The sequence below is a fragment of the Biomphalaria glabrata genome, chromosome 15 (genome assembly GCF_947242115.1).
Source record: "Biomphalaria glabrata chromosome 15, xgBioGlab47.1, whole genome shotgun sequence".
NCBI lineage: Eukaryota > Metazoa > Mollusca > Gastropoda > Planorbidae > Biomphalaria > Biomphalaria glabrata.
In genome coordinates, this window is record NC_074725.1 from 21,779,398 (window position 1) to 21,794,075 (window position 14,678).

A 14,678-nucleotide genomic window follows, 5' to 3' on the forward strand; every position below is an offset into this window, starting at 1 on the left:
TTGGTTAGACTCATCATCAAGATACATAGGTTCTCACTTCCAGTTGGTTAGACTCATCATCAAGTTACATAAGTTCTCACTTCCAGTTGGTTAGACTTATCATCGAGATACATAGGTTCTCACTTCCAGTTGGTTAGACTTATCATCGAGATACATAGGTTCTCACTTCCAGTTGGTTAGACTCATCATCAAGTTACATAAGTTCTCACTTCCAGTTGGTTAGACTTATCATCGAGATACATAGGTTCTCACTTCCAGTTGGTTAGACTCATCATCGAGATACATAGGTTCTCACTTCCAGTTGGTTAGACTCATCATCAAGTTACATAGGTTCTCACTTCCAGTTGGTTAGACTCATCATCGAGATACATAGGTTCTCACTTCCAGTTGGTTAGACTTATCATCGAGATACATAGGTTCTCACTTCCAGTTGGTTAGACTCATCATCAAGATACATAGGTTCTCACTTCCAGTTGGTTAGACTCATCATCAAGATACATAGGTTCTCACTTCCAGTTGGTTAGACTCATCATCGAGATACATAGGTTCTCACTTCCAGTTGGTTAGACTTATCATCGAGATACATAGGTTCTCACTTCCAGTTGGTTAGACTCATCATCGAGATACATAGGTTCTCACTTCCAGTTGGTTAGACTTATCATCGAGATACATAGGTTCTCACTTCCAGTTGGTTAGACTCATCATCGAGATACATAGGTTCTCACTTCCAGTTGGTTAGACTCATCATCGAGATACATAGGTTCTCACTTCCAGTTGGTTAGACTTATCATCAAGATACATAGGTTCTCACTTCCAGTTGGTTAGACTCATCATCGAGATGATTAGCTGCAAGAACCCAAAGCAGACCATCTACCTCCCACCAGCGTCATGATGCCCCCCCCCCCAATATCTACGTTTGCGTGGCGTTGATGTACCGAGAGATGATGTTCAGAATGAATAGTGCTGTACGGACCTTCACTTTGTATTTGTTTTTATATTGTAAGGGCAATTGGTCATTATAGTGTTATATCTGAATGGGGCGCGATATGGTCATTATATTGTTATGTCGGACATGGGGGGGGGATAAGGTCATTTAATTGTTATATCGGACGTGGGGGGGGCGATAAGGTCATTTAATTGTTATATCGGACGGGGGGGGGCGATAAGGTCATTATATTGTTATGTCGGACGTGGGGTGGGGGCGATAAGGTCATTATATTGTTATGTCGGACGTGGGGTGGGGGCGATAAGGTCATTATATTGTTATGTCGGACGTGGGGTGGGGGCGATAAGGTCATTATATTGTTATGTCAGACGTGGGGGGAGGGGCGATAAGGTCATTATATTGTTATGTCGGACGTGGGGTGGGGGCGATAAGGTCATTATATTGTTATGTCGGACGTGGGGGGAGGGGCGATAAGGTCATTATATTGTTATGTCGGACGTGGAAGGAGGGGCGATAAGGTCATTATATTGTTATGTCGGACGTGGGGTGGGGGCGATAAGGTCATTATATTGTTATATCGGACGTGGGTGGCGATATGGTCATTATTTTGTTATATCAAACGTGAGGGACGATATGGTCATTATATTGTTATATTATGCGGATGGGGGGTGATATGGTCATTTTATTGTTATATCGATGGGGGGTGGGGCGATATGGTCATTATATTATTATATTGGGCGGGGGGCGATATGGTCAGGAGTTGACTAACAAGAGAAGTGGAGTGACGACCTTGGTTGACGGTTGACGTTCTTGAAAACTTCACCAGCATGACCAGACTCTCTAGAGGAACATAAACGAAGCTTTTTGAGCGAGTGTGTGAGCGTATGTGAAAGTGTGTGTGTGTGTGTGTGTAAAGCAGGGAATTACTATTACCGTGTTATGCAAATGAAACAAGAAGAAACAAGAAAGATATTTTTTAAAATCTAAGACAGAAACATTGAATCGGACCATACTGGCAGAGACCTAGATCTAGTAGAACAATCAATAACATTATGACTCGAAATCAAAACACATACGTAGAACAGCAAATACAAAACACATACAGCAACATGCAAGCATACACAGAAGACAAACACATACATGTACATATATAAAAATACATTCTGAGTTTCATAGACACATAAGCACACATCATACATACAAGTATAGGCTTAAATAATGTTGTGAATAGTACTTAGGCCAGTCACATCAAATATCGTCATGAGATCATCCACAGAACAAGAGCGATGTTCCATTGGTTTCGAGAAGGCCTATATAAAGATCAAAGGTGTCTCAGGCAGACGGTTCAGATTCAGAGTCAAGACACTTCACTAATATGGAACGAGGTCGATATGCAAGCTCAAGTCAAGTACAGTGAGTCCAGCGTGAAGTCGGCCCGAAACAGTTTAACCAAGTGCAAGTCCCAAACGTACGGAGAGGCTAATAGAATCATGTGGCCAGCGCAACGACCAAACGCCTTTATTTTCCCTAACTAATGTCAGAGGTGGACTCAGAGGCGCCCAAAGATTCCGAAATAAAAAATCCCAGTCTCTACCAGGATTCGAACCCGGGACCTCGGTTCGGAAGCCAAGCGCTTTACGTCTCAGCCACCTCGACATTAAAGAGTTACGTGATTTTGGGGCCCTGAGTGGTCAAGTTCTTTGAGTTGATAGTGTCGTGTGGTGCAGTGTTTGCACAGAGCCTGGGTAGTGGGGGTCGATACATTATAGACATCCTTGCTTACATCCATCCATCCATTCATAGATATACATATATACATACATACATACATACATACATACATATATACAGGGCCGGTCCTAGCCATTGCGGGGCCCTATGCGAAATGGATTGCGCGGGGCCTAGTCTGAGTAGGGACAACCATAATGTCAACATTAAGATTTTGTATTAGAAGATTCGTCTAAAATTTCATTCAGTGAAATCTGACAATGCCGGTTGTTTTTTTTATGCACAAAGGATTGGCACAAAATGACAAATTTGGTCTATTTTTCAGGATATTTTTTATTTCAGAATATCTCCAGAACTTTTTGGTATATTTTGCGATTACATGAGATTTCCACTAGCCCCTAGAAAATCGGGAACCTGTTACTATATATAAGTTATAATGTTTTAATTCGATAATTTACACCTAGAATTAGCGCGGGGCCTATGAAAGTGCGGGGCCCACTGCGACCGCATAGGTTGCAGTGGCCTAAGTCCGGCCCTGCATATATACATACATACATACACAAATCAAATAATTACATACATACATACATACTTACATACATACACATATACGTACATACGTATTTATACAGCACTACTTTCATGCTTAAAGCATGCTCAGAGCGCTATGGTCCAATCTCATTTGTGGACCAGTGGGGGGCGTGGAGGTGGTATCTGAGAGAAGGTTTTTCGTGCTGCATTTAGGCGCTCAGTAAACACAACTCTGCTCGAGCCAGATGTCGAGCCTCGAGCCCCCTTCAAAGGTAGTTCAAGCGTACTTAGCCTCTCGACCACGCTTCCCACATATACTTACATACATATCTACATACATACATACATACATGCTTACATACATACATACATACTAACTGATATTCGCACATGCAAAACGCACGCGCAATGTAAAAAGGAAAACAAAAGAGTCTAGGTCCCATTCAGAGCTCACATTTCTGCTCTATCAGACCTCCATTAGGCAGTCTCGCATCTGAATAGAAACAACAGGAACCTGACGAGAACAATGAACACAAAATCTCTACTGATGCTAGCCTGTGGCTATCTACGGAGTTACCCAGTTTTGGCGAAATTGGTCCAGTAGGTCATCACCGCTTCGGACAGCATCCTCTCTGCGTTCGTGTAGCTGGTGGGGAAGGGGGAGACCCCGTCCACGAGCGGGGAGCCAAACACGTAGGGCAGTTCATCTCCGTGAATACCTGAGGGAATAGAGAGAGAAAAAGGAAAAAAAATGTATTTCTAAAAGAAAGGGGAAGTAATCATTTGATTTATTATTGACAGTGAAGCATTTTAACGAATTACTTCCCCTGGATTACGGCCGTGAGAGCTGATGGAGTGATTTCAATGTTCAGTGTAATTAAGGTCATTTCTATTAGTGGCCATCAGATGATCACAGCACAGTGGACATAAATAAAACATACATTTTGGAATATCTGAAGCAGTCTTAATGTTAGGAACCACGATAGAATTTAAATAAAATAAAAGTGATACAACCAATACCATGATAGCTACTATCCCATTCACAGATATACATTTATCTAATGAAGGGCTGTTTACCGTCTGCCGAGGTATTTCCAGTATTTACTGTTCATCAAACCGTCCCAATCATCTGCAAGAAGTAAGCTTTCAATGAACAACTGTACTTTTTGCCTTCGCTATTATGTCTGGGTGGTGAACTTGCGTGGCTATCGACACGAGGGGGTTTCGAGTTCAAATTACACTGAAAATTGAATATTGGGACTTTTACGGTGAAAAAACTCTAAAACTCTACATGACATTGGTTAGGGGAAAGGTAAGGTGGGTAGTCGTTGTGCTGGCCTAATAACACACCATAGAAAGTGATGAGTTTGACATTATTTGTCCCGTAGAGTGTAAGGCCTGAAAAACAGAAGAACGTTTTAGAGACTATCTAAAGGATCTCCGGTGGATACTTGTGCAGATTTATTAGTAAGTAAATTAGCATTGAATAGCATTTAAAGTTCTGTTTCACCTAGGAACAACAACAAATCTATCTATCTATCTATCTATCTATCTATCTATCTATCTATCTATCTATCTATCTATCTATCTATCTATCTATCTATCTATCTATCTATCTATCTATCTATCTATCTATCTATCTGTCTGTCGATCTATCTATCTATCTTTACATATAAGTACTAGGTGACCGAGCCTCGCTGTATATATATATAAATAGTTATCTTGTCGTATGATTGTTATTTAAAAAAAAAACTTGGAGATGGAGATAATCCATCGAAAGGAGTACCATTTCGAATTTTCAAAGCCTATTACATTTTAATTGATAAGACCATTCAACACAGCCCTGATTCTGTCTTTCCATGATGTCCCAATAATATTTGATTGATATTTTATGTTCAAATGTTCAAATGAAGCGCATGTCATATCGAGGACTTTCACGAGAACACTGGCTCCTCGTTGTTTCTTTGTCGTTTTTTTATTATTTAAGATCATATTTACATCAGGCAATTAATAAAGTACAGTAACATAGATATGGAAGAGAAAGCAATATTGAGAGCGGTGGCGCTATTAGGTAACTAATTTGAAGAACATGAAAAGGTGAACGGAGAATTTTGAGATAAATCTAAATAGTAAGTAATGTCAAGAACGCTGAATTAAAAAATAAACGTTACTTGTTCTATTTATATTTCTTTATTCGATCTCGACATCCAGTCTATTAATTTAATCGCTAGTTAGTTGCCTATTTTTTATTTTAAGTCCGATTATAGTTGCGTCATTGTCATTGAGAGAAATTTCTGATTTGTTACTCCATATTGATATTATGTTGTCTTAGAAACGGAAGAGTTTACAGATTTAATTCTGTAGCGCACAAAAACTATCATTTATTTTTCAAAAGACATAGCTCATCAACACTTCCTGTACGCTGTACACCGGAAACGCCGAACGTGTAGCTATTTCTATCCGCCATAGTTGGGAAATCATCCACGTGATTTAAGCGGGCGTATGATGAATTGGAGCTATGATGGATGGATGCACAAATGATGAATTCATTGATTCTTACCTTGAACGTCTTCCTCGTTCTCATTCTGTGTCTCCGACTGCGTGGAGTAAGCGAAGGAATAGAGATAGGTGTCTGCCGTTTCAGAGTGGATGTTGGCCATCTGGACGAGAGGCGCTACGAACTGACCGTCGCTAAGAAGCTCCAGGATGCTGTCGCGGTTGGATTTTGGGTCAGGCGGGCGCGTCCAGTCAGTGTAAAGGTGGTCAAGGATGGCGTAGATCTTCTGCCTGTGGTACCGGAATACGTTCTGGACGTACGTGCGAATGATCTGCGCCTTCCGGAACTCGGAAATCCCCTTGCGAATGTCGTCTTGATTCAGGTAGGCGTAGGCTTCGTTCTTGGTCACGCCGAACATCACCGGTACGGTGGAGAACTTGGAGTTCGGCTCCCGCAGGAGCTTGTCCACCTCGTGCGTCAAGACCGTCCACGAGTCGATAGACGGGGCGAAGCAGGAGTAGTATTTGGGCGCGTTCGGCGTAGCGTTGACCAGAGTGACGTCCGAGCGCTCGCGTAGGCAATGGACCAGGTCCTTGGTGTTTGCGATGTGCCTGGAGCAGTTGACTTTGATGGCTAGCTTCTCGGTGCACCATTTAGGGTCGTAGGACATGGCCCAGGTGCTGCTGGCCGATCCGCTCTGAATGATGGCCCGCTGAAAGATGTTCCCCCTTAAATCTGTGGAGGTCAAATGTATAATCATAAATAATCATGTACAAATAAAAAGATCAACTTTTTAACTGTTCTTTTTTTTTCTTTGAGGAACAGGGAATTATTAATCCCCAAATGTGTTGATGAAAATACACAGTTCATGCTCTAAAGGTCGTGCTAGACAAGGTTAATAGACTGGAATCGTTATGAATATAGAAAGTTAATAAACAAATATCTCTATAAACAAAGTTAATGAGCTAAAGTTGTTTTGTGTACTCACTCTGTCGGTCTGGTACAAATGTTACACGCGTTAGTTCTTCACGTTTACACACTGTGCACAATTACTCATTGTCGAAGACATTACACGAATTTGTCTGTTCTTTCTCTTTTGTATGTTTTGTTTTGATAAAATTATTTTTTAAAAACCTTTTTAACGAGCACACAATGCTATGTAGAAATGTTTTGATCAACACAATGGCTGAAACAAAGACCTCATTGAATATTCCAATCTCAGTGTGGGACCAGGAATCAAATGGAGAACTTAAAACAAATTTACTTTCTTTGGTTATCTCCCTTGCGTATCTGTGTTTATCTCCCTTTCGTATTTGTGTTTATCCTCTTCGTATCATCTTGAATCTGTTTATGAAAGCTTTTTTTAGCGGCCCCCGTAAGGGGAAAAAGCCGCTATTAGGTTTGTGCAAAATGTCCGTCTGTCCGTCTGTCCGTCTGTCACACTCAGATCTCGAAAACTAGAAGAGATATGAAAAATATTATTTCATCATTAAATCCGGCTTGAAAAGTTTAGGTGCAACGGCTACTTTTGGTTTTCTAAAAGCAAACCGTTTAATTTATAAAATTAATTATGCAAGCGATTTTTTCATAAAAATACACCAATTCTAAAACTATTACGTAAATGTAAGGGAGGCAATGTTACAATATGCTAACAAAGATGGACAATTTTTGTGTATTTTCAGTATCACTAAGTCAAATATATTTTTAAAATGTACAGGAAATGTTTACAACAAATACAAATAATAGTTAAAGACGTTTTTTCTGGTCAACTAGCTGCTAAAATTAAAAGAAAACATTTCTGTTTGTTTATAAAGGCTAATAATGCACTTTGTATGTAAATATCACGCACATTTTTTTAAATGGACTTTTTATGCAGCGATTTTCGTGCAGTAGCGTAACGTCGCAACATGATCAGGTGCTAGACCAATTCCTTAAACTTTTTTTAAAAATCAGATTTTATTTATTTTTTGTTTAGTGCCCCCATCCGAATAAAAGAAGCTTATTTTTGTGCGTTTTGTCTGTTGGTCGGTCTGTCCGTCACGATTAGATTTAAAAAACTAGAACTCTAAAAGCTATTGAAAATCTGATTTACCCTTTAATGTTCCTCCCATAACATCTCAATAGTTTTAAGTATCTAAAATTGATTGTTCCGGATTTTTTTGTGCAAAACTAATCAACGCCAACAAATGTTTGTTTGCTCTTCTAACTTATATTACATTCAATTTCCATGCTTAAACGTTGCAAAAACACATTATCAATAATATGTTGTTCCGTTTTTTATGTAAATAGCATATTAATGCTAAATCATAATCTCTATACTGACTTATATTTCATTAAGTGTAAAAATGTTCCGGATATTGTTTTATAAAACATGAATTATGCCTAATGATTGTTTGAAATCGCATAAGGCTTTTAAAAAAAGTAATTTACTAGAATTGATTACTGAAAATTACTTTTTAGACATTTAATTTTCTTGTAAAACATAACATAGAAGTTTTGTAATCGATAAAGAAAGTTCCGGATTTTGTTTCTTACAAATCGTCGCCAGAAATTTCCGAATTTATTTAAAAATCTACTAACGCCAAATAATTGTTTGAACTCCCTCTTCTAATTAATAAACAAATAATCTTCTCATTTACGAAATAATGTTTTTACGGATTTTTATGAAAAATATTTTAACTCACTACTCTCTTACAGTACATTTAACTTTCTACCTAAAACATTAAAAAATCTAATTATCGTTAATATTATGTTCCGATTTTTAAGGAAAACAGAATCCAAACACCAAAGTAAGGTATGAAAATCTCTCCACGTGGCTGTAGTACATTTAATTTTTATACGAGACCATCCAAAAAATTGAATTAACGGTATTACATTTATCTGAAATTCTCTTTTTCTTTTACTATTTATACAAACATCCGGAACAATCTATTATATAAACTTTTCAATAGTGTTCATACCTAAAAATTATTGCGATGTTTTGAAACGTAAAATAAAGGTTAATCAATTTTTAATAACTTTTAGTTGTTTTTTTTATATCAAGATAACGGACAGACCGACTGACAGACAAAACGCAAAAACAATGTGGCTTTGATCCTTTTAAAATAATATCTATTAGAACTCAGTGCACCAATGTCTATGAACTCTCGTTAAATATCTCGTGTAAATAAAGACATTTTTTTTATGATACCGGTACTAGCCTATTGTGAGGTAATGGAATTTTTTTTCTTTGACGTCATATGAATGGACTCTTTAAATGTAATGTTAAAAGAACGCACTCGGTGCGCCAATGTCTATTAACCCTCGAAAAAATTGCTTGTATTAATGAAAACATATTTTAGTCTAACTAAGCCGTGTGACGTAGTGTTTTTTTTTCCTTTGACGTCACATGGAATGAATTCTTTAAATGAAATGCTAAAAGAACGCACTCGGTACACCAATGTCTATGAACACTCGAGAAATGGCTCGTGTTGATAAAGGTGATTTTTAGTCTAGCTAGGCCTTGTGACGTAGTGTTTTTTTTTCCTTTGACGTCATATGGAATGAATTCTTTAAATGAAATGCTAAAAGAACGCACTCGGTGCACCAATGTCTATGAACACTCGATAAAAGGCTCGTAATGATGAAGGCGATTTTTAGTCTAGCTAGGCCGTGTGACGTAGTGTTTTTTTTCCCTCTGACGTTATATGGAATTAATTCTTCAAATGAAATGAAAAAAGAACTCGGTATAGTAATGTTTATTAAGCCTCGTTATGTGTCTCGCGTTTAAAAAAGGAATGATATCTTGATTTAGATCTAATCTAGATTTTTTCCAAACGTTTTGATCAATATTGTAATGTTTTAATATACTAAAACTAATCTACTATTTTTTTATTAAATTTAAATTTAAATTTACGGCAAATGAATCTTTGAAACATTATTACTTTTGACCATCGGATGGCTGCCTGGTCGTGCGGTTTGCGCGCTGGACTGTCGTTCAGATTTATGGATGGCCCAGGGTTCAAACCCTACCCGCTCCCATCCCCCGTCGTCCTGCGGGAGGTTTGGACTAGGAAGTAATTATCTTCAACTCTGAAGGAACATCCGAAACGTGTAAAACATTTTACATCAAAATTAAATCACCTCTTGAATATTATTTGCGAATATGCAGATCCGACAGGGATCCGACTTCGACGGGGGCCGCCTCTGAGTTTGTGTAACACAAACTCTCTTTGTAATCTTGTTTTATTTTAGTGTGACGAAAAAATCAAAGCCAATAGGCCTACCATTATGGTAAAATAAATATTGGGAGTGTTTGTAAATCACTCGGGTAGCTATTTTCTATCAGTCTTGTTTGTACTAGTTTCCCTGACCATCTTGTCTTGTCCTGTGTTTCTTAGCGGTTCTCTGTGTCGCCACGTATCGCTCTCACATTAGAAATTAAACTTATAGAAACAAATATTAACGCCCCACCCAAACTCGTTAAGAAGTCAGCAAACACCTTGCTCAAAATGACAGCGTAGCAATGAAAAAAAAAAAAACTACAGAAAAAATACACGTAATCGTCGTAACAGCTTGTCTCGTACGTGACGTCACTTGTCGAGAGAAATCTTGAGGTATGATTTAAACTTTCCCTGTCCTTGAGCGGACTCCGGTTTTGTAAGTGTCATAACTTTACTTAGGGCGGCAAGCTTTTATTGCAAACATAGTGTCATAGAACTCTTTTTTTTTAAATTAGAAACTCATGACTTAGACCATATAGATGTGGTTTGGTTAAAGTATAATAGAAGTTTAGTTGAAATATAGAAGAGTTTTGGTTAAAATATAGAAATGTTTAGCATAATATCATCAACTTTACTGTAAACGAACAAAGACCTGCAAATATATCTATCTAACACCCAGCCATCTCGTCTAACTATATCAGATTTTTTTTAAACGAGTTTGTCATTCGTATGTAACTCGCTTACCGTACACAAAAGGAGAAAGAAGCAATAAGTTGACGATAGCCGCCCCTGTACCGTGTCCGAACAAGGTCACTCTTTGGGGGTCACCGTTGAAGCTAGGTATGTTCTCCTTGAGCCACAGAAGCGCTTGTATGACGTCCAGGAGAGCGTAGTTTCCCATAGCCGACTGGTCTCCAGTGCTTAAAAAACCTGAAACGAAGGGGAAAAAACACAACTGGTTTAAGACTGTAAATACAGAGCATTGATTTGAATGTCTGTCCCTAATCAGTCTCAACCACTCCATTTTCATCTATGTCGTTCAACTATAAAAAAGATAACTATATGGTGTTTCCAGTGTACAGAATTCAGAAAGTGATAAGCTGTATACATTACAATGTTAATGATCATTTATTGTGAACATTTTAGCCCTGCAGATTCGAATGACTAAACTTTCCCATATCTAATATACAAAGCAGAATGTAAGGCGTATGTATGTATGATCAGCATAGAAATTAAAACCGTTAGACCAATATTGATAAACTTGGTCATAAATGTTCCTTAGATCATGGTGGAGACCGCAGTGTATGTTTAATGTCCTTTCCACAGCCGGAACCGGGGGGGGGGGGGGGGGGTATAAAAGAAAATACCTAAATTTATCTCATGCCGCGGGTCAGATTCGGCTAGTGTTGCTACAAAGAGAATCATTATGAAGGAAGTATTAGTGCCTCTCTCAACGACAGTGGTGCAAGATTTATTCGAAAAAATGGGCAACTAATTAGCGATATTAAAGCAGAGTACAACTATTGCTCTTGAGATATTTAGTTGACAGCAATGATCTTGCAATGAAGCGTCTTAAATCGGTAGTTAAAACAAAATACGTAATAGACCTGGAGGGTGGTGTGAAGCTGCTCTTGTCATCTTCAGGCGTAAGATTCAAAATATAACAGTTTTCACATAATGTTGATTCGTGTATCAAAAACTAAGAGCTATTGATTCTTTGCAATTATTCTATTCTTATTCATGACTTCCGGAGGGTCTTGCTATAATCTGGCTGACATCTCAATATTGCTTCTAATAGTTAGATGTATCAGAACTATTTATTGCTGACAACTCTTCTTTATCTCTTTCAATGTTGTTGTTTTCCTCCGCTACCACAGAAGGTAAGCTGCTATGGACTGGGGAAAGTCTTTCTGCTGAAGCTCGCTTGGGCAGATGTGTCTCTCCTGAAGAATGCCAGCGCATAGACAAAACAAGAGGGTCTGACCTCATGCAGAGTACCTTATGTTGATGAGGGGTTGGTTTTGTTCATCTTGACTTTAAGCCACCCACAATACCATCGTTTTGAGCTAGAGAAGAGGAAAAAGACACAGAGAGAGAGAGAGAGAGAGAGAGAGAGAGATGGAGAAGAAGAATTTGGAAGAGAGAGAAAAATAGACAGTGTAAAAGAGAGAAGGAGAAAGAGAGAGAGGAGGAGAGAAAGAGAGACAAAGAAAGAAAGAAGGAAAGAGAAAGTGAGAAAGAGACGGCAGATTGGAAGGAGATAATGGGAGTGAGAAAAGAAGTAAAGAAAGTAAGAGAGAGAGAGAGAGAGCGCGAGAAAATAGAAGTGAGGGTGGTGGGTGGAAAGAAAGAGAAATGGATAAAGAGGAAGAGTGAGGGAAGGAAGAGAAGGTGACTGGAGGGAGCGAGAGAGGAGAGTGAGGCCCGGAGACAGAGAAAGGGAGGTAATACAAGAAAGTGAGTGAGAGGGAATACGAGAGAGGGAAAAAAAGAGAGACATGCTACCAATTTACTGACTCACGAACCCGGGATTCATGTTACATAATTATATATTCACTAAATGTTTGAGTATTGAATAAGATGAAAATAAAAGGGCTGGTTTCAGGATCCGAAATGCCACGAAGGAATAGAGGCATTTTAAGCTTAAATTGTTCAAATTTTTCCTTCAGTATATTTTGTTATAATGTTTTGCATAATTCTTGGACAGAAAATATTATCGTATTATTATTAGTGAAGTTGAAAGCCAAAGTTTATGTAACACCTGCACACCGTGCCATATATGTTGGAAAGTAGAAAGTGTAGAATGAAATAACAGCTTTCTCTTTCAGGCACAAAGTACATTTTGTTCAACAATCATAACCAATAGACACACATAATTTAATTTTAGAGAGTAAAAATAAAATCCCAGCGTAGAAAAAGTTTTAAAAAATGTCATACTCCCTTCTCTACTCTCTCATCCCCTGTCAATAGGACAGGAGGCTGAATTAACTCTTTCTCTCCGTAATTATTTTTCCACGTTCTGACAGAATTGTTCATTTTTCACATTTGTACATTCTACCCTGTTATTATTGAACTTCAATAACATTTTTGTTTGTAATCTGAAAACGTTACTTTTGGTATAGACTTATAGAAGAATGCATGATATTGTTATGTAACAGAAATAATGGTTTTTAAAACCAAAAATTAATTTAATTTAATTTAGTCAAATCAACGAGGATTTCGTTAATTAGGAGAGAATGAGTCGAGACTAAAAACTAAATGCCTGCAAAACTTTTTGGAAGGATATCATGTCCAATACTTGTATGCCTGTGTGTGGATAGTGTGGGTGCTGATACTTACAGCAGATGTCTGTGTGTGGATAGTGTGGGTGCTGATACTTACAGCAGATGTCTGTGTGTGGATAGTGTGGGTGCTGATACTTACAGCAGATGTCTGTGTGTGGATAGTGTGGGTGCTGATACTTACAGCAGATGTCTGTGTGTGGATAGTGTGGGTGCTGATACTTACAGCAGATGTCTGTGTGTGGATAGTGTGGGTGCTGATACTTACAGCAGATATCTGTGTGTGGATAGTGTGGGTGCTGATACTTACAGCAGATGTCTGTGTGTGGATAGTGTGGGTGCTGATACTTACAGCAGATGTCTGTGTGTGGATAGTGTGGGTGCTGATACTTACAGCAGATGTCTGTGTGTGGATAGTGTGGGTGCTGATACTTACAGCAGATGCCTGTGTGTGGATAGTGTGGGTGCTGATACTTACAGCAGATGTCTGTGTGTGGATAGTGTGGGTGCTGATACTTACAGCAGATGTCTGTGTGTGGATAGTGTGGGTGCTGATACTTACAGCAGATGCCTGTGTGTGGATAGTGTGGGTGCTGATACTTACAGCAGATGCCTGTGTGTGGATAGTGTGGGTGCTGATACTTACAGCAGATGCCTGTGTGTGGATAGTGTGGGTGCTGATACTTACAGCAGATGCCTGTGTGTGGATAGTGTGGGTGCTGATACTTACAGCAGATGTCTGTGTGGGGGGAGCAGCACTGCAGAAAATAGGTGTGTGTGTGTGTGTGACACACACTTAAAGATTTTTTTTTTCTTATTTCTGATACTTAAAAAGACAAAATCGTTTTCCAGACAGAAGTAAACTTTTTAAACTAAAAGACGAGGGATGGGATGTGCAGCTGCTTTGAGGAAGAAGAAAAAGAAGAATAAAAAGGCTTACAACGATCTCAAAGACTTACAACAATTTGAAAGGGGCTGGAATCTTTCCGGCAGATGCTCGGTCTTTATATTGAAGGACTCTTTTTTTACGTATCAAGCTTCTTAAAGAGTTGAACGTCTTGAGTTAACAGCGCGCGGGGATATCAAAACGTAAGGGAGATAATTATTATTTTTCAAATTGTTTGAGTAAGCAGAGTGATGCCCCTGAATGATGGAGCGATCACGTTCAGAATTTACAGTTGAATTGTTCGCTAATATTAGGAGGCAGGGAGGGGGGGGGGAGAGAATACTTGTTGAGACTTCGCACTCAATCTCATCGATACTTGGCATTGAAGCTTTATTTCTAAATCCGATTACTTTTGAGGAGGGGATGAAATAAATAGGCAATCAAACGGAAAAATGCCTAAAATGTTTTAACCTCCAACCCTCATCTATTAAAAAAAAAAGTTAAGCACGAATGAGGGAAGAAGTAGTTTGATGATAGGGAAAAGGAAAAGAGGCAGCGGAAGAAAAGAAACTAAAAGATCTCGTGTGTTTGGAAAGCGAGACAGAAG

At 38.7% G+C, this 14,678-nt stretch overlaps 1 protein-coding gene across 3 annotated transcripts in view; it reads right to left on the reverse strand.

The window, feature by feature from the left end:
* The window catches only part of LOC106056486 (neuroligin-4, X-linked-like), a 269,821-nt gene that overhangs the window by 10,655 nt on the left and 244,488 nt on the right, over positions 1-14,678 (reverse strand). For all 3 annotated transcript variants that reach the window (XM_056012658.1, XM_056012657.1, XM_056012654.1), the window contains 3 exons: positions 10,649-10,834; positions 5,766-6,437; positions 3,783-3,924 (listed from right to left, as the gene is read on the reverse strand). In XM_056012658.1, coding sequence (XP_055868633.1) covers positions 3,783-3,924; positions 5,766-6,437; positions 10,649-10,834 — 1,000 coding nt within the window. The remainder of the gene's footprint in view (positions 1-3,782; positions 3,925-5,765; positions 6,438-10,648; positions 10,835-14,678) is intronic.